At 39.9% G+C, this 21,035-nt stretch overlaps 1 protein-coding gene across 1 annotated transcript in view; it reads left to right on the top strand.

The window, feature by feature from the left end:
- The first annotated feature begins 683 nt into the window (after window positions 1–683).
- The window catches only part of LOC128610573 (uncharacterized), a 22,384-nt gene continuing 2,032 nt past the window's right edge, over window positions 684–21,035 (top strand). The window contains exons 1-7 of the mRNA XM_053629977.1: window positions 684–882; window positions 7,608–7,716; window positions 8,823–9,075; window positions 9,283–9,533; window positions 9,675–14,992; window positions 16,966–17,185; window positions 20,966–21,035. The exon at window positions 20,966–21,035 is cut by the window's right edge and continues 130 nt beyond it. Of these exons, the coding sequence (XP_053485952.1) occupies window positions 7,609–7,716; window positions 8,823–9,075; window positions 9,283–9,533; window positions 9,675–14,992; window positions 16,966–17,185; window positions 20,966–21,035 (6,220 nt within the window). The 5' untranslated portion in view covers window positions 684–882; window position 7,608. The remainder of the gene's footprint in view (window positions 883–7,607; window positions 7,717–8,822; window positions 9,076–9,282; window positions 9,534–9,674; window positions 14,993–16,965; window positions 17,186–20,965) is intronic.

Raw genomic sequence — 21,035 nt, 5'->3', positions numbered from 1 at the left:
ACTCTTTCCTAACGACTCTCGCTGTACGATTCCTCTCTAAATGACTCTCTCTCTCGAAATCACTATCTCTCTTTCTGAATGACTCTTCTCTATATGATGCTGAACTGTTGAAATTTTTAGGCATTCAAACCACTAGATGGCAGAAATACATCACAGTAACCAACACTGGCATTGGAGAAACAAACATGTAAACATACAAATTTTTATAATGCATCCAAAATAGCAAGTTTAATATCATAGAATTATCTGAAAACGCACCCAGATGAAGATTACCTTGACTGACACAGATCATTGTAACGGTTAAAATTTTCTGTTCCGCATCATCCCACTCACCTACTGGGACCCTTATTTGCCCTGAGCAGTTAAACTGCCCACTGTTCTTCAGAAAAATCCTACACTTAAATTGTTATTATTTTGTTTAAAGATATTTTTTCTCATTTAGTACTGCACTTCAGACGCTAAATAAGACAAAATACTAAAAATTTACACCGATCATCCTGTTCAAAAGTTTACACCCCCCTGTAAACTTCTACAGGGTAATTTTTTTTATAAATTCAGCTATTATATTGTCTTGTGGACTATAAGTAAACATCTGTCATGTGAAATAGATTATTCAGGACAGAACTAAATAAACAACAACATGGGATTTTCATGATCAATCTTATTTTGTTAAAAGTATTAAGATTTAGCAGATTCTGCAAGGGGTGTGCAAACTTTTGTATACACACACACACACACACAGACACACACACTGACACCTGGCTACTATGCACTCGTCACATTCGCACTCCACCCTGAATATCTTATTTACATAATTTTAGTTTCACTCCTGATGTTGACAGTCAGGTTCAGACAGCAGCGCCGGTTATGAACAGACACAAGGTGAGTTTCATAAACTGCACAGTAATTTATTAAACACGTATCTTTTAACCGCTGCCCTATATAACAGACGTGTGTTAACCCACGAACATAAGTGAAACCTCTGTAAACCTTAATAATAATTTTACTACTTCGACAAGCAAAGGTTTCTATTGCATTAGCATATTGTCACTTAAAGTGATAGCAGGTTTAATTTATCTAATTTATCCATAACCAACGCACAAACAATCCAAGCTACATAAATTACAGTGGTGTAGTTTTATTTGTACTCTTTAAACGACATCATTTCTTTTAACGTATTTAAAGTGATTAGCATTTTAGCATAAACGTAATCAGTGTTTATCTGTGCTCAATGTTTTGTGTGCTGCCATCGTTTCTGTAAACTCTAAAGGAGACATTTATGATGAATATTACATTTACAAGTAGATGAATAATTATACTATGTCGCATGACCTGTGACACATATTTACCTTTCTATTCACTTACCACATTCTGACTCCACCCTTCTTCTATTTATACCACGGCATTCAGCCTAAACAATTAAAAGCTGTCCTGTTTGTGTGCCGCACCTGCAAGTTCACGTTATTTTAGCTATGATATGTGCACTAGGGCGCAAAAAGCACCTACGTGTAGTTCACATCTCTGGGGTTGCCATATTTTTCTTGAGTAGAAGCATTTTTAAATAGCTTATTTTGATTGTGTTTGTTTTTACTATTGAATACAATACAATGTAACAAAGATATTAAGATGAAATTTAAAATGAAAATAAAAAGACTAATATGATGATATATGAATGAGAAGATGGCGAATCTAGTAGGATTCTATAGTATATCACCAATACAGTGCTGTGGAATAGTATTTGCCCTGATTTTTTTTTGTGAGTGTTGTGTACATCTCGTACTAAATCGTTTTAAATCTTAAAACGAAATGCAACATAAAACAAAGGCAACCTGAGTAAACACACAATACATTTTTTAATTGAGTGTTTTTTTGTTTATCAAAGCAGTAAAAGTTATCTAACACCTGTCACCAATGTGAAAAACTAATTGCACCCTTGAACTTAAAATCTGGTTGTGCCAGCTTTAGCAGCAATAACTGCAACCAAAGGCTTCCGATAACTGGAGATCAGACTTTCACAGTGCTGTGGTGGAAAATAGGCCCACTTTTCTTTAGTTCAGCCACACTGGAGGGCCACAGTACCTCATTTGGACTTACTCCTGTGCTTTGGATCATTGGTTCTCAACCGGGGGGGTGTGGAGAGATTGGAAGGGGGTGCATATTGTTTTCAAGCAAAAAAAGACAGATGGGGCATCATTTGGGTCCTCTGTGTATTTTATTGTTTTTCAAATAGAATGTGCATAAATGAAAAACCCACGTTCCTTCTCCCTCTGTATTCCCTTTTTGCTGGGGAAAGGCGGAGCCTAGCCTGCCTTTTATCTAGCCGTCAGTGCAGACCAGTGTTCCCAACTTAGCCACTTTTCAGACCACTTTAGTGACTTTTTTTTTGCAAAAAATAAAAAAGTGCCTAACGCCAAATCTAGTGACTTTTTGGACAAACCTTAGCGACGTTCCAAATATCACCAGTACTGTCCTGCAAGCACGAGGTCTTGCTTTCCCGCTGCACTCTCACCTCTCTCTGTGTCTGCTCTGTTCAGTGAGGGGCCGAGAGCTGGAGATTTAACAATGTCATGGATAACGAGACGCGCCCTTCATCCCAATTTACATCATTCACATGCAAATGTTTTTAGAACGTAAGACGAATGTAATACAGCATGTTTTACATGTAAAATAGTCCACGTTATTACAGACTAGTTCTCTTGTTCAAAGTAGTTATAGTGTTCAGAAACATTTTATATCATTCATGTTCCACACCTGTCCGATATATAGTTTTATAAAAGTTATTTTTAAAAAATCATAAGTTATTAAATTATTAAGTAATTAAAAAAGTAAAAAAACAAAAACAAAAAAACTATCTATCTTTCTATCTATCTATCAAAACAGATGATAGATTAGGTATATATATATATATATATATATATATATATATATATATATATATATATATATATATCATGCCACATGATTGGGGAGGCTTTGGGGGCTTTTACAAAAGGTCGAGAACCTCTGCTTTGGATCATTGTCTTGCTGCGCTTGAGTTTCAGCTTACAGACTGAAGACCGGACATTCTCCTTTAGGATTCCTTTAGGATAACCTTCACACTAACTGTTCCTCAGTGGTGGAATGCACTTCCAATCTCAATCCGGACCGCAGAATCTCTCACCATCTTCAAAAAACAGCTAAAGACCCACCTCTTCCGTGAACACCTAAACAACTAATAATAATAATAATAATAATAATAAAAATTTAATTTTTTTTTTTTTTTTAATTGCACTTACACCTCTACTCTGTGCACTTTTCTTCCTCTGGAACTCAATTAATAGATCTTGTATGGTAGCACTACTTGTATTGTTCTCTGCTTGATATATAACTTTGCTTGTATTTTTCTCATTTGTAAGTCGCTTTGGATAAAAGCGTCTGCTAAGTGAATAAATGTAAATGTAAATGTAGGATTTTCTGGTAGAGAGCAGAATTCATGTTTCCCTCAATTACTGCAAGTTGCCCAGACCCTGAAGCAGTAAAGCATCCCCACACCATCACACTTCCTCCACCATGCTTGACCGTAGATATGATGATCTTTTTGTAGAATTCAGTGTTTGGTTTACGCCAGATGTAACGGGAATCCTGTCTTCCAAACAGTTCCACTTTCAACTCATCAGTCCACAGAACATTCTCCCAAAATGTCTGAGGATTATCAAGGTGTGTTTTGGTGAAATTCAGACGAGGCTTAATGTTGTTCTGGGTTAGCAGTGGTTTTCACCTCGCCACTCTTCCATGGAGCCGTTTTCCCCCAGTGTCTTTCTGATAGTGGAGTCATGAACAGTGACCTTTACTGATGTAAGAGAGGCCTGTAGGTCCTTCGATGTTGTCCTTGACTGTTCTGTGACTTCCTGGATGAGTCGTTGCTGTACTCTTGGAGGACGTTTGGAAGGTCAGACACTTCTGGAAAGGTTCACTACTATGCTGAGTTTCTCCTTTTGGAGATAATGTCTCTCACTGTGGTTCTTTGGAGTCCCAGAGCCTTTGAAATATCTTTGTAATCCTTCCCAGACTGATGTATTTCAATCACCTTCTTCATCATCATTTCTGGATTTTCTTTCTACTTTGCCATAGTGTGTTACTGAGTAAGACCTTTTAATCAACTTCACACTGATGAAAAAGTTCTATTTAAGTGTTGATGTGATTGAACAGGGTTGGCAGTAATCGGGCCTGGTTTTGTCTCGTCCAGCTGAACCCCATTATCAATGAAGTTGCAAAAATTTGAGGAAATAGTAACTACAGGGGCGAATACATTTTCACACAGGCCCAGTTGGTATTGGAAAACTTTTCTGCTTCAATGAATAACATTATCCTTTAAAAATTGTACTGTGTGTTTACTCAGGTTTCCTTTGTTTTATGTTCAATTCTGTTTGAATTTCAGAAAAAAATAGAATGAGGTATACACAAAAACAGAAGAAATCAGGATGGGGCAAATACTTTTTTTTTTTTTTTTTTTACAGCACTTTATATCACTGCATGGATAGTCCTAGTGTTTAATTATCACATTAATCACCAATCAATTTGGTTTCATTTAACAATATGGCTTCCACACTCATTATTCAATTAAATTTTATTTGCATTTAACAAAGAACATAGTCAGAAAGCAGCTTTATGGAAATATATATTCAGGATAATACAATTCAGGATATAAATTTTAAATTTATGAATGTTATTTAATGAGCAAGCCAGAGACAATCGTGGCAACAGTCTGTGTTACAGTCTGATGAGACCAAGGTAGAACTTTTTGGTTGTAATTGTAAAATATATATTTTTAATACAAAAATAAGACAGCTTATCACCCAAAGTACACCATCCTCACAGTGAAGCATGGTGGTGGCAGCATAAGGTTAACGTCTTCAGCACAGACTGGGGCTCTGGTCAAGACAGATGGAGTCATGGATATCTCCAAATACCGATCTATTTTAGCACTAACACTGCAGGCGTCTGTTAGACAGATGAAGATGAAGATATATATCACCTTCCAGCTCGATAACGACCCAAAGCACAAATCCAAGTCAACGAAGAAACGGCTTCCGAAGAAGATGATCAGAGGTTTGGATCGGTCAGTCAGAGCTCAGATCTAAATCCTATAGAAAACCTGTGGACATGAAGAAGGCTGTGTAAAGGAGATCCCTTCACTATCTGATAGATCTGAAGAATTTGTGTAAGGAAGAGTGGAATAAAATGACCAAATGAAGATGTGTTAAGTCGGTAGACTCTTACTCAAAAACACAGTGCTTTAACAAAGTCGTGGCACAACAATCTCAGTGGACTCAAGGTGAGCGTTTATTATTATGCCTGCATGGTGTCAAAAACACAAAACAAAATGAAAAGTAATGGAAACATGGCAGCTTTCCAGTGGCGTGGATGAGTTCAGCTGATGTACATGCACCTCGGCCCCACCCACTCACTGAGACTGAGCGAGAGAGAGAGAGCGAGAGAGAGAGAGAGAGTTAAATACAGATTCACAAATAAGAATCAGGTGTGCCACATTAATTTCCTCACTTCCTTATATGTAAGAATTTTGCGAACAATTTTCAAAAGCAATTGAAAACTGTATTTGCAGTTGTGTTTCGTATTTATGGATGCATAAATTGTGACATAATTCAAATGAAAATGCTATGGGGTGAGAGTATACTATGGGTGACAGCATACTTTAGGGTGGGAGCATACTATGGGGTGGTAGTATACTTTGGGGTGAGAACATACTATATGGTGGGAGTATACTACGGGTGAGAGTATACTATGGGGTGGGAATATACTATGGGGTGAGAATATACCCAGGGGATGAGAGTATACTATGGGCTGAGAATATACTACGGCTGGGAGTATACCATGGGGTGGGAGTATACTACGGCTGGGAGTATACCATGGGGTGGGAGTATGCTACGGCTGGGAGTATACCATGGGGTGGGAGTATACTACGGCTGGGAGTATACCATGGGGTGGGAGTATTCTATGGGGTGGGAGTATACTATGGGGTGGGAGTATTCTTTGGGGTGGGAGTATACCATGGGGTGGGAGTATTCTATGGGGTGGGAGTATACTATGGGGTGGGAGTATTCTATGGGGTGGGAGTATACTACGGGGTGGGAGTATACTATGGGGTGGGAGTATACCATGGGGTGGGAGTATACCATGGGGTGGGAGTATACTATGGGGTGGGAGTATACCATGGGGTGAGAGAATAGTACAGGAATATTAGTTAAGAGGTCTGCACACTTATTTAACCAGGTCTTTTGTTCCCCCAAAACATTTGTAATTGTTTTTTGCTTATATTTTGTCAGTTGCTATGTCACATTAAAGGTAGAAAAAGATCTGACATGATTCATGATGGTTTTTTTTTCATTAAAAAAATTAACAAGGGTGTGCAGATGTTTTTTTTTTTTTTATACCCACTGTACTTATTACACAATTTAATGATGCCACAACAAAAGACTGAACTGGGGTAAACTGGTGTCCTCCTCGAAATATCATTTTCTCTGATGCAAAAAAATAGTGTACTTTAAAGAGAAAATACTATTAATTAACTAAAGAACAAACCAGGAAGTGAGGGTGTATCACAGGGTGAGTATATACAGGACTATAAAGACATTTTGTGACCATGCCACCTTGTGGTCAATAACTGTAGCAACTTTACTTTTTTCCTTATATCATTTGAAGAGTTTGTGCTAAATTCACAGTTCTTTTTTCCTATAATTCTCTGGGGAATGCTGAAGTGAACGCACACCAACATTTGAAATTTAAGTGTATTTCCTGTCGACCATCTTGGATTATGTCAAAAACTCCTTTTTTGCTACTCCTCCTACAAATTATGTCCAGTCATCACCAAATTTGGCTGACATCATGTTCAGATCGACCTGGATAAAAGATATCAAAAGAATGTTGATAATCCAAATGGTTTGCCCATAATGTGCCAACTAATCCGACTGTGAAGCCGCCAAACAGAAAGTGGCGTAATATCTCATGAACGACCTTGTAATCTTGGTATGCATTCTCAAGACTATGCCTTATGGCTATGCAAAAATTTTGTGACAGTACCACTTAGTGGTCAAAAGTTACAATAACATACCAAAAATGCTTCCATCAAAGTGCCATTTTTGCTACCCCTCCTCAAAATTTTGTCTTGAGATCTGTCTAAACAAAAGTTATCAAAGAAACTCTGATATTCAAAATATCAGAGATATTCTCCCATAACAGACTGGCGAATGTGTGAAACTACAAATCATTCCTGAATCCCTTTTCCTAAAGTTATGGCTCTGTGTTCACGTGATTGCTTACACAAAAATTGTTGCACATCTTTGAATGTGTGGCTCACTGAGTCTGGGTGCTTGGCCCCCAAAAATGCTGCTTGCAGATTTAATAATAATAATAATAATAATAATAATAATAATAATAATAACAAATAATGGCAATTTATGTTTCACCCCATGATCACAATAACAAAATGTAATCTCTTCCACACACATTGTTATGATTTTACTACATTATGATGCACAGCACCTTCTTAAATTATTGTATAAAAAATGTGATATTGTTGACAGATCAACAGCTGTAATTTTCCATTTCAGAATGTGGTACCTGGGAGGAGAAATAACTGTTGACAATCGCACACCCTACAAATGGACTGTCTGTATTGAGAACCAGACGCCACGGCTCTTTTATGACAGATACAATACAGTAATGTATACACAATCACTACAGCAATCAGCAATCAGAAGATGGCTTAAATTGTTTTCTGTACATGTAAACTCCACCCATTTGTATATACAATATATTACTTTAAATACACAATGTGTAGTTTTTTCTATAACAGCACGGACTCAAAAGTTTTATTCACGCAATACCACGGCAGTTTGACAACGGTTAAATTTTTATTTATTAAAGAACAACACTTTATACTTTTTTATAAGAGAGTGAGTCAAACGAAAACATTAAAAGTGGGACATAACTTAGAGGGACAGATTTTTCCTTGTAGTGGAATTTTTTATGTAGGAAATTTTATTGTAGGAATTTATTGTAGGAATTTATACACTTTTATGACACATCTTTGTTATATATATAAAAAAGCAAACTAAAATAAAAAATTAAAGTTCAATTTGAATCACCTTCACAGTTACATTCAATGATGTGGAGCACTCAAGCAGTTCCTGTTCTTGTTTACATTACAGCAGCTATAGACAGCCGTTCCCTCACTAGCCCGCTCTTTATTTACTCTCAAAGTTGATAAGACGAAAAAAAAAAAAACTCCACAGCTTGTCATGTTAAAGAGATATCACAAAGAAAAGTGTAAAATTTCTCTGTCCTGAAGATGTTAAAGTTACAGCTTTACCTCTAGCTGTTACAAAGCACTGACACTGGAGACTCCTTCCATACCTGTTAAATAATAAACACCACCTCACAGAAAACTTCAACATATCAACGAGTTTTTTATTCCATTTACATAGTCCCTGTGAATGAGCTGTTACTATAGAAACGACAACATATTAGAGTGAGCGCATTAATATAAACCTGTGCTACCGTTAGAGCTGAATTCTGGATCAGAATCCAGAATTCAACAGTGCTGTGATGTAATAATACAGACATGCAAACTGTTGTTGATTATTTTTTATTTTCCTTTTTAAACAATAATAATTTTGAGTGGAATTGGAGGCTCTGTTAGGAAGTTTCAGCAAATACAATTAAGCAATTAAGTGATACAATTAAACATTTCAAAACAGATTTATTATCATTTTTAATGTCACTAGTACTTGTTAAGCTACACATGTGTTTCTGTATATATTTAGTTTGATGTTGAACCTCACAAAAAAACACAGCAACGCCAGACACTTTACAGCAAATGGGTCCAAACCATCTACTTGAAAGTGAAATATGGACAGTGTTCAGAGACTGAGTGCTACACAGATCCAGATTTGTGGTACATATTCGATCCAAGAGATGACCCCTGTTTCACAATTCGAGAGAGTGGAGACCACCGGCAGATACATCTGGACTGCAACGTAAATTACGAGGAGAAGAAATCAACTTGCCCAAATTATGGTATGTTGATTCTTTACTAAAAGATTTTAAGAAACTATATAAATTATAACAGCACAGCTGATTGGGTAGCTCTGTCTAATTCTTTATTTAAGGAACAGCCCGTCAGTGTCATTCACTTTTTAAAATGATTTTGTACTGTATTTATTTTATACAGTAAATTATGATGTACCAAGTAACGTGTAATTAATATGATTTTATTATATCCAGAGAAAATTGACGATGATGCGCGAGAGGAAGAGGAAAATCGTAGACGAGATGAAGAGCAGCGACGTCAGGCCCAGCTTGAACGTGAAAGAAGAATTGAGGAACAGATTAAAAGGGAAAGTGAGCTCACTGCTAAGAAACTTTCACAAGCCACAGAGACACTGAAGCAGAGACAGAGGCTGAGAGGCCAGGAGGTCCACCACCAAACTCATATAATGCAACAGCCACTGGACGCTGAAATTGAAATAGATGAGGTAACGACTTTAACTCGTAGGTAATAGAAATTTCAATAGCCATTCTCAGGTCTTGTTCTGAGTTAAATATTATTTTCAACAATTCTATATGTTATGCTTCAGCTGAGGGCTGCTAAATAATATTGTTTTTGCTTCCTACAGGCTCCAGAAATAGAGAAGAAATTCATGGAACTCTTGTTTGAATATCAAATCACTGAAGATGAAGACTCAGAGGAGACATTAGCAGACAGAATGAAAACTCTGCAAAATGAGTTAATGGTGGAGTTCTGTAAGAAACATAATCTGTCCAGTAGCTCTGTGTTTTCTTTCAACACTACAGTTGGTGTAGAGACTCTGCCTCTACATGATAGACTGTCAGTACTTGAGGCAGTAATGCGTTTAGTTCTTGAGGAGAATGAAGAAGACCACACACAAAAACACGAACGGGACTTCCTCTTGGATCTGCCTGAACTGTTGCAAGATGATCATCCATCGATTGCGTTTAATCTTTTACAGAGCATTCTTCAAACTGATATGCAACTGTCTACACAGAGTAAAGAAATTCTGTGTCAGATTGCATTCAACAACACATGGAAACTGCCAGAAATAACAGATTTCATGAGGAAACATTTTGGCAAAGACAAAGAACAAGTGCAGTCAATACTTCACATTGCACAGACGTACAAGCTGGAGTATGGGAGCGTCTTTACTGCTTTAGGTTCAGCTGATCCCCTCAGAGGGTTAAAAAGCTATGTTGACAAAGAGAGACACAAAAATTCTGATACTGTTATTAGTGAAATGCGTAAAGCGAACTACCCAGAGAATGTACTGATAATACTAGAGGACGTTCTGGGGTATCTGGAAATGGAGCTTCCAAAATACAAAATAGCTAGTCTCAGTGAAAAAAACATCCAGAATGTAAAGAAAATGATTAGAGAACTGGATTTTAACAACCCAGATAGACAAGTTCTCAAACATGTGCTAGTGGGAATGTCAGTCGCAGTAAAGATATGCTCTGCTGTCACTATTCAGAGGGGTAAAAAGGAAATAGTCATTGAAGGATATCTTCCCAGATTAACTCAACTTGCAACCTTGGTTGTTTTCCTGCTTCCAAAATCAAAAACTAATACAGGTTGTCTACTTGAAATTGGGACAGGTGAAGGGAAATCTTGTATTTTAGCCATGCTTGCTGCAATCCATGCCATTCGTGGTGTAAAGGTGGACATTGTGACGAGCTCCCCGGTCCTCGCCTGTCGTGATTTAGAGGAATGGAGTGGACTGTACAACATGTTTGGCATAACGTCATCTGCTGTTCCTCCAATGCTGAATGATGTCTCATCTGAAAAACAAGAGGAACTGACTCAGGAAGCGTACAAACAACAAATAATTTACAGTACTGTTGGGACTTTTGCAGCAGATACACTGAAACAAGAGTTTGAGAAGAAAACAACTCGAGGAGACAGGAGGTTTGAACTGGTCCTTGTGGACGAGGTTGACTACATGACCTTGGATAATGGAGTTCAAATCACATTTCTGTCCCATGAGTCCAGTGGCCTCCAGCATTTGGAGCAAGTCCTAGCAAGCATCTGGGCCATGATATCTGCGTGTCGACCAATTGAGGTAGAAGACACTGGAGAGACCATGTGGACAACAAGAGTCCAGAATTTTCACACAGCTGCCCTGATAGCAATGATTGGTTCAGAAAAAAGTGATACGTTTTCACCACTGGAAATTTTGTTGCCAGGCACCGAATTAGGCTTTTACTCAGAGGAAGATTTTGAAAATTTGAAGGTCTCTATTAATGATGAAGGAGAAAAGCAACGTGTCACTATGGAAAATGAGGCATGGAAGACCATCATGGCCAAAACAGGAATAGAACAACAGTATGACCTGCTCAGTGTTCTCGAGATGGGGATGGAGCAGAAGGTGGCATTCAACTGTTATATATATCAGTCAGAAGCTAGAAAAGCCATTCAGTTTGGAGAAAAAAAGGCAAAAACTGACCAAAACATCAACATGTTGCTCCTTGAGAATGGAAACGCTTGTGAGATCTTGTCTGAAAATTTGCTTGTTGAAGCCACTGTTAGCCAGCTGAAAACAAAGATTAAATATTCTAAACAATGCAGTTCAAAAGAAGGAGATGACACTCTTGTAATCCCTTCTTTCTTAGAGAAATACCTGGAAAATCAGCTGCCAGTGTTTGTTGAGAATGCATTGAAGGCCATTCAGATGACCAAAGGCAGAGAGTACATGATCGAGAGATCTCTTAGTGCTCAGGGAATAGATGTTAGTGAAGAAGATCAACACATGTACCATGCAATAATTCCAGTGGATTTCCAGGCCAGTGGAATGTTGGAGAAAAGAAAACGGTGGGGTGATGGACTGCAACAATTTCTGGAGATGAAGCACCAGTTAACTTTATCACCGTTATCAAATGTGACAAACTACATGTCAAATTCCAATTTCTTTAAAAGATATCTCAATGGGAAAGGGATATTTGGTGTTTCTGGAACACTGGGGGGAGATGCTGACAAGGGTTTCCTGGCAAGGCATTACAAAACGGACAGCTATGTCATACCAGCTCATCAGCGTCAAAGGGTTACTGAGCTTCCTGCAGTCCAGGTGAGGGGAGGTACCGAACAATGGCTCCAAACTCTTTGTGCCACGCTCTCAAAAGTCTCTGACAGAGGACAGGTGGTGTTAGTCGTGTGTGAGGACGTCAACACAGCAAATGCTCTCAAAGAAAAAGTAAAAGCAGAAAGCAAACATTCAGTTACCATGTACACGATGAGTGAGAGCCACAACATTGAGAACCAGGAGTTCAACAAGGGACACATCATCATTACCACTAACCTTGGAGGACGTGGAACAGACATTAAGGTTACGGAGGAGGTTAATCGCTGTGGTGGTCTCTTTGTGTTACTCACGTACTTCCCCAATAACCGAAGAGTCGAGAAACAGGTCTTTGGGCGAACAGGTCGAAAAGGCACCCCGGGAATGGTCCAGTTAATACTGAACCATGATCATCTAGCCATGGCCTACCGAGGACATTCTATTGAGGTCATGAGGGACCTCAGAGAAGAGTATGAGGTTAATCGAATAAAAGACATGGAGAAGGAGAAACTAGCTGAAATTGCAATGAAGGAAGAGCTGTTCTCCACATTTTGTAAGTTCCTTAGTGACTTTGACAGGCGTTATAGTACAGAAGAGAAGACAGACCTCTTTGAAGTTAAAGTAAAAGACGTCCCTCGTTACTTTGAGTCCTTTCAGAGTAAGATGGACTATCACCCAGCCCTGAATGCTTTAAAAGAGTCATGGGGTATGTGGCTGATACTTCATACAGACCAGATTAACATACAGAATGACCTCAGTGAATTGAAAGAAGACCTCATCCAGCACTTGCTAGATACAAGTAACAAACTTTTACAAGGTCAGAGTGAAAACTTTTATGACCACATTCAGCAGGCTTTAGGACGAACTGCCTTGCACTTTCAAAACAAAAACAAATGTGACTATGGAGCGAAATCTTACTGGAAAAAAGCCTCTGACTCCGACAGCTACTACAGAGCTGTTGCACTATATAACCAGGCCTACATTACCATTAACATGGCCAAAGAAGGCTACAAAATTGAGGCGCGTTCATTACTTGAGGAGGCAGAGAAAGCCATAGATGTTTACATATCAGAAACGACCAATACACTGAGCTTTTGCTCCTTGTCCGTTAATCGAAATTTTGAACCTCACCATAGCGGCAGCTGTAACTTCCAAATACAAATGCAGGCGAGGATGAACATATTTAACTCATGGAAGCGAAATATCAAAAAAACACTTGACATGCTTGGATCGGGCGAAGAAGACATCAAAACTATGTACTTGACTCTTTACAACTTATCCACTGAGGAGGATTTTGTGTCTTGTAGTGAACTCGGCCTCTTTTGTAATTATGGCCTTGCAGTTGTGTTTGAACTGAAGCAAAAGCCCCAATTCTCATTTGATGCCCTGATTTGTTGTTTTCTTGGTGTTGTTCAGATTGTAGCAGGCGTTCTGATATGTGAGATGTCAGCTGGTTCCATGTCCTCATTTGGTCCTGGTTTGATCTGTGAAGGTGTGTATGACATGATCAGTGGAGTCATGGGTATGATAAATGGCAATTTTACTTGGGCTTCATGGGCAATGTCTAAATCAATAAGGATGGGAAATTCTTTGGCCTGGGGTGGATTCAGTGTTCCCAAAAGATCATTGTCCTCTGTGAAAAACGCAGCAAATGGTATCTTCAATGGCACTAAATCACTAAAAAATATTGCGTGGAGCGCCCTCCGATCAGGAAGAAGTCATTTTTTGTCCAGTTGTACAACAGCCACATCATTAGCATCATCAGTATGCATAAAAAACATCACACTGAACACGGCCAAACTGAACTTAAAAAATGCAAGTGCGCATGCTGTCCAAGAATTGGCTATTCGGGGAGTAAACACTGCTTTGAACAATATTGATGCTACAGTTAAAAAAACTTTCAAACAAGGATTTCAACGTACTTTCAACAAATCTATCTGCTCAGCACTGCAACAGAATAAACAGTTTGTTCGAGTGCTCACAGATTTCATTAGCTCAGCAGTCCCAAAGGCCGCCTTGAATAAAGAGTCTGACTACAAGATTAGCAAAAACATGGAGAAGCAAATTATTGACCATGTTGCTCTGAATACGAAACTTACTATCAGGGGCCTTGTAATAAACTGTAAGCAAATCCAAAAGACCATTCAAACACTGTCAAATTTGTGGGACATGGCTGCAGAGTTTGTTGCACACAAACCTTATACCTGCATCAAGAAACTTTTGAAAACTGCAAGCATGTCCACCACCATTTATGAAATGTATTCCTCCATTCCTACTAAACAGACCATTGACAGTAATTTTGTTCCTGCATTTTTGAAGACCATGAAGGAGGATCCAGTATTTGAGACATATGACAATGATGGAAGGGACAAACTGGAAGATGTGGAACGTCTTAAAGAAGAACTCATTGATGTGGTTTCAGACATTCTTTCCCAAACCATGGTAGAGAAGTTTTCTGGGTTTGCTACATCAATGTTTACGAAAACATTCACTCAAAGACTAAACTCTGTTACTGGAGAAGTAGTTGGTAATTTGCTGGGGAAGCATGAAACCCAAAGTTTCACTGTGAGTCAGCAGCATCATTATGATCTGAAATCTGCCACTGAATCCAAGGAAAGATCTTTGACTAAAGAAGAACGAAATGAGCTCACATACTACGCTAATAATATAACTGATGAACAAAAACCAGCAACAGCTTTAGCAGTCCATGTCCTCACAAAGAGTAATTTGTTGGAAGGAAAAGGAATTTGTATAACTATAGTAGATACTCAAGGAAAACTTCTCACAGAGGAGACTTACCCAGGAACTGATCCAGCAGCTGGTACTATCAAACTCTTGCTGACGAAAACACCTCTGACTTCTCCAGGGTGAGCCTAAGAAACTTTTCTGTATATATATATATATATATATATATATATATATATATATATATATATATATATATATATATATATATATATAGTGTAGATATCTAGCTTTTCCTATATATGACCTAAAACATCACCAGATTTTAAGAGTCCTAAAAGTAAATAAAGAGAACCTAATTAAACAAATTAAAGAAAAAACATTATACTTGGTCATTTATTTAAGGAAAATTATCCAATATTATATATCTGTGAGTGGCAAAAGTATGTGCACCTTTGCTTTCAGTATGTGGTGTGACCCCCTTGTGCAACAGTAACTGCAGATAAACGTTTGGGGTAACTGTTGATCAGTCCTGCACATCGGCTTGGAGGAATTTTAGTCCGTTCCTCATCACAGAACAGCTTCAACTCTGGGATGTTGGTGGGTTTCCACACATGAACTGCTTGCTTCAGGTCCTTCAACAACATTTCTATTGGATTAAGGTCAGGACTTTGACTTGGCCATTCCAAAACATTAACTTTACTCTTCTTCAATCATTCACTTGTGTGCACTTAGGGGCATTGACATTTTCCTTTATAATTCGCTGGTGTAATTCAGAATTCATTGTTGCATCAATGATGGCGAGTCGTCCTGGCCCAGATGCAGCAAAACAGGCCCAAACCATAATACTACCATTACCATGTTTCACAGATGGGATAAGGCTCTTATGCTGGAATACAGTGTTTTCCTTTCTCCAAACATAACACTTCTCAAAAAGTTCTATTTTGGTCTCATCCTCCCACAAAACATTTTTCCAATAGCCATCTGGCTCATCCATGTGATCTTTAGCAGCAATGTTCTTTTTGGAGAGCAGTGGCTTTCTCCTTGCAGCCCTGCCATGCAAACACCACCATTGTTGATCAGTGTTCTCCTGATGGTGGACTCATGAACCTTAAAATGTGAGAGAGGATGTTAGATGCTTAGAAGTCAACCTGGGTTCCTCGGTGACCTCGTGGACTATTACACATCTCTCTCTTGGAGTGATCTTTATTGGTCTCCACTCCTGGGGAGGGGAACAATGGAGTTGAATTTTCTCCATTTATACAGAATCTGCCTGACTGTGGATTGGTGGAGTCCAAGCTCTTTAGAGATGGTTTTGTGACCTTTTTCAACCTGATGAGCTTCAACAACTTTTTTTTGTTGATAGATCTCTGTTCTTTAAATAAAACAGGATGCTGACTCACTCACACTTGATCATCATCCCATTGATTGAAAACACCTGACATTAATTTCACCTTCAAATTAACTGCTAATCCTAGACGTTCACATACTTTTGCCACTCACAGATGTGTAATATTGGATCATTTTCCTTAATAAATAAATGACCAAGTATAATATTTTTATCTCATTTGTTTAATTGTGTTACGAAACGGGACTGGAGGCGGATGCAGGTGCAGGTAAAAGTCTTTATTACTTAACAGACAAACAAAACACAGGGAGCGCGGTCTCTACGGACTATACAAACTCTGGACATCTGGCTACGACCGCTAGCATGCTACACGTTAGCACATACTGTCATACTTCCTCGACATGATAAATGTAAACCAAATAATACTGCGCGAAGGGCGCAGTCACGGAGGGGTTTAAATAGTCAACATAATCAAACCAAAACATAGACACCTGGGGCAAATCAGAGACATGATCAGACTTAAATCAACGTCCAAGCAGGAAGCAAACGAAAACAAAAGAGTCATGTGACCAGTCAGAAGCCATGCCGCAGTGCCATCTGCTGGCCGTGGCGTAACAAATTGGGTTCATCTTTATCTACTTTTAGGACTTGTGTGAAAATCTGATGATGTTTTAGGTCATATTTATGCAGAAATATAGAAAATTCTATAAACATTTAAGTACCACTGTATAAATTCTTGTTGATGTTGGTGCAGACATTACTTTTTGATCACATAAATGCATTCTCTTAATTCAATGCATTTCACAGAAATGAAGGAATATTGAATAAACTGAAGCGTAGCATTAAGGCTGAAGACTTTCCACAGAGTGGCCATGTCGATATTATACGCCCCAATGGTTCACGAGAAACTGTGAAGTCCTCAAATCATGACTGTCTTTTTCATGCAGTCATCCAAGCAACAACTAACAACCCAAACAATGTTGTGCTACAAAAAGCTAAAGATCTACGTAGGAAAGTCAGTGAGGAGGTAAGTAAGAATATGCCATATAAGTTTAGTTGCCAGACATTGGTTAGCTGGCTTAGTGCTTTCATATCTCTGGGCTGCATCAATAATTTGTGCAAATTTCAGTTCACACACACAAAACTGTTCAGTCACCTACAAAAAGGTGTTAGCAGCAATTTGGAGAGGTGGCTGGCTGTTTAGTGCAGTACAATACAGGTATTTCAGACCATGTGTGATGATTATTATTGATCCTTGGGAAGAAAGTTTATAGTTTACTTGGTAATTTGACTGGTTATTAAGCAAACCAGCAACAAAAAACGAGGCGTCATCCATGGTGAGGCGCAGTATTCTGTCACGTAATGGAGTTGAGGACGGATGCAAATGCAGATAAGAGCTTTATTATATGAGAGACTCTCAGACAAATCTTAATCGTGAAACATAGACATGGTCATAAACAGGCAATAGGTCAGGCGATCAGCAAACGGGCATAAACAAGAATCGAAAACGAGGGCTAGAACAAGATCAAAACTAGGATAGAAAACACGATGATAAACGGCTTGGTATACGGATGATACGGATGACACACATAATACTTCACAAAGACAAAGTGTTTGAACCGTCTCTTACATAGTGTGGAGTGAGTGAGTAGGAGATTGGCAACAGGTGTGTGTGATTAGAATTCTGGAGAAGGTGAACGTGTGTCAGTGTGGGAAGTGTCGTCTTCTTCGGCCATGTTTGTAGTTGGTGTTTGGAGTTGCTGGTTTGCTGTGATATGACAGCAAACCAGCATACATAAACCCCCCTCCCCCTTCAGCGCTTCTCCTAAAGTGCCAATATATACTACCTCCCCCAGCGGTCCTGGCCCTCTGGGAAAAATTTTCACACAGCCCCTCAGGTTCCAATGCAGGTATTGTCCAACAAGTAGCAGGTTTCCCAAGGACCCAAGGAGCAGACATGAGGCTAGGGCTGGTTTGCCAGGTCAGTAGGCATGATCCAGGCCTTGGAAGTTGTGTCGTCAGCTTTAGATGGGGGCTTGACTTGGGGGGCCATCTCCTCTGCCTTTCTTGAGTGTGGAGCGACTTCCTCAGTGGAGCAGGAAGTCAGAGCGACGTCCTCAGCGAAGCAGGAAGGCAGAGCAACATCCTCAGTGGCATGGGAAAATGGAGTGATGTCCATATAGAACCTTGGCATAGTGGTATCCACGGCAGAGTAGGGAAGCAAAACAGAGCTCTTGGCTGCTATGGGAGGTAGAGAAACTTTCTCAGTAGAACAGGGTGGCTGAGTGGCATGCTCACCTGTAGAGGGATGCTGTGCGGCGTCGTCAGTCACACCGAGAATCTGCGCATCATTATTCATTGACTTTTCAGGCTGAACTTGGTTGGCTGTGTCATCAGTCTCAGGCATGCGGAGAACTAGGTTGATCGTGTCGTCAGTCTCAGGCATGAGTAGAACTTGGTTGTGAAGAACTCCGTGTCAGCAGACTTGCGCGTGAGCAGAACTTGGTTGTCCGTGTCAGCAGACTCGGGCGTGAGCAGAACTTGGTCGTACGTGTCAGCAGACTCGTGCGTGAGCAGAACTTGGTCGTCCATGTCAGCAGATTCGGGCGTGAGCAGAACTTGGTCGTCCTTGTCAGCAGACTCGGGCGTGAGCAGAAATTGGTCGTCCGTGTGAGCAGACTTGGATGTGATCAGAACTTGGTTGTTCCTGACGACAGCTTCAGGCGTGAGCCTAACTTGGTTGATCGTGACGTCGGCTTCAGGTGTGAGCCGAACCTGGTTGGCCGTGATGTTGGTTTCAGGCACGAGGAGATCTCGGTTGGTCATGTCAACAGACTCTGGCGTGAGCATAACTTGGTGGAGCATAACTTGTCGGTTTCAGAGTAGAACGTGGCGTGGGAGGTTGCCTCATCGACCTCAGACAGACACTTGGTGTGGGAGGTCACCTCGTTGACCTCAGACAGGAACGTGTTGTGAGAGGCGGTCTCTTCGACCTCGGACAGAAACTTGGCTTGATAGGTCGTCTCTTCGACCTCAGACAGGAGCTTGGCTTGAGAGGACGTCTCTTTGACTTCGGACAGAAGCTTGGCTTGAGAGGTCGTCTCTTCGACCTCGGACAGGAGCTTGGCTTGAGAGGTCGTCTCTTTGTCCTCTGACAGGAACTTGGCTTGAAAGGTCACCTCTTTGACCTCTGACAGGAACCTGGCTTGAGAGGTCGTCTCTTTGACCTCTGACAGGAACTTGGCTTTATGCTGGAGCTCTGGAGATGAGACAACCTTGTGGGCCTCAGACTGAAACTCTGGGGATGAGACCGCCACATTGACTTCCGGCTGGAGCTCAATAAGTGAGACCTCCTTATGAGTCTCAGGTTGGAGCTCTGGAGATGAGGTCGCCATGTTGACCTCCGGCTGGAGCTCTGCACAGGAGACCACATAATGGGTCTTAGGCTGAAGCTTTGAGGAGGAGGTCACCCCGTTTGTCTGCTCATAGTAGGTGGTGAAGAGCAAATCAAGTTCATCTCTGAGGAAGGGCTCCCACAAAAGATCCTCCAGGATGGCCCAGGATTCTGAACTGCCGAACACCATCACAAATAGTCCCACAAACTGAGTCACCTTCTCAAGTCCCCTGGATCCCATGGCCATTAGAAACTGCTGGGCCACAAAACTGAAACAACAGGAACCTTCATTGCTTCTCGTCGGGCTTGTGGTCCGCTAGGCTTGAAAAATAGATCTGGCAGTCGACAAGAAAATATTCAGGATAGCCTGATAACCCATCATACCAATCTGGGAGATCTACGAAAGTCCATTGCGGAAACTGGATCGAATCCAAGGTGGGAATGATTTACTTAGCATGACGTCTCCTCCATCTTCCTGATGGTGAGGCGTCATTCATGGTGAGGCAAAGTATTCTGTCACTTTATGGAGTTGAGGACGGATGCAAATGCAGATAAAAGCTTTATTATTTTATTTATTAAAATATCAATAATTTGTGCAAATTTGAGTTCACACACACAAAACTGTTCAGTCACCTACAAAAAGGTGTTAGCAGCCATTTGGAGAGGTGGCTGGCTGTTTAGTGCAGTACAATACAGGTATTTCAGACCGTGTGTGATGATTATTATTGATCCTTGGGAAGAAAGTTTATAGTTTACTTGGTAATTTGACTGGTTATTAAGCAAACCAGCAACAAAAAACGAGGCGTCATCCATGGTGAGGCGCAGTATTCTGTCACGTAATGGAGTTGAGGACGGATGCAAATGCAGATAAGAGCTTTATTATATGAGAGACTCGCAGACAAATCTTAATCGTGAAACATAGACATGGTCATAAACAGGCAATAGGTCAGGCGATCAGCAAACGGGCATAAACAAGAATCGAAAACGAGGGCTAGAACAAGATCAAAACTAGGACAGAAAACACGATGATAAACGGCTTGGTATACGGATGATACGGATGACACACGTAATACTTCACAAAGACAAAGTGTTTGAACCGTCTCTTACATAGTGTGGAGTATGTATGAGATTGGCAACAGGTGTGTGTGGTTAGAATTTGTAGAAGGTGAACATGTGTGTGGGAAGTGTAGTCCTCTTCGGCCATGTTTGTAGTTTGTGGTGCATCTTGGGAAATGGAGTTGCTGGTTTGCTGTGATATGACAATCTTCCTCTAGATTTCAAACTTATCGTGAACTTCCTGAAATTCCCAGCATGTACAGATCCCATTTGAACATCTTATAAACGAGACCATTTTTACCCACCGTTTGGGTATAACTTCTTTAACATAAGATCTTGTTTTTTTTTCTGTTACAGATTCTTTTAAACCCAAATAAGTATGTAGATGCTGTGAAGATCCAGAACATTTTCAACATGACAGACAACT

Source organism: Ictalurus furcatus, chromosome 7, assembly GCF_023375685.1.
Source record: "Ictalurus furcatus strain D&B chromosome 7, Billie_1.0, whole genome shotgun sequence".
NCBI classification, from domain to species: Eukaryota; Metazoa; Chordata; class Actinopteri; order Siluriformes; family Ictaluridae; genus Ictalurus; species Ictalurus furcatus.
The sequence above is the reverse complement of the archived record's forward strand: the minus strand, read 5'-3'. Positions and strand labels throughout refer to the sequence as shown.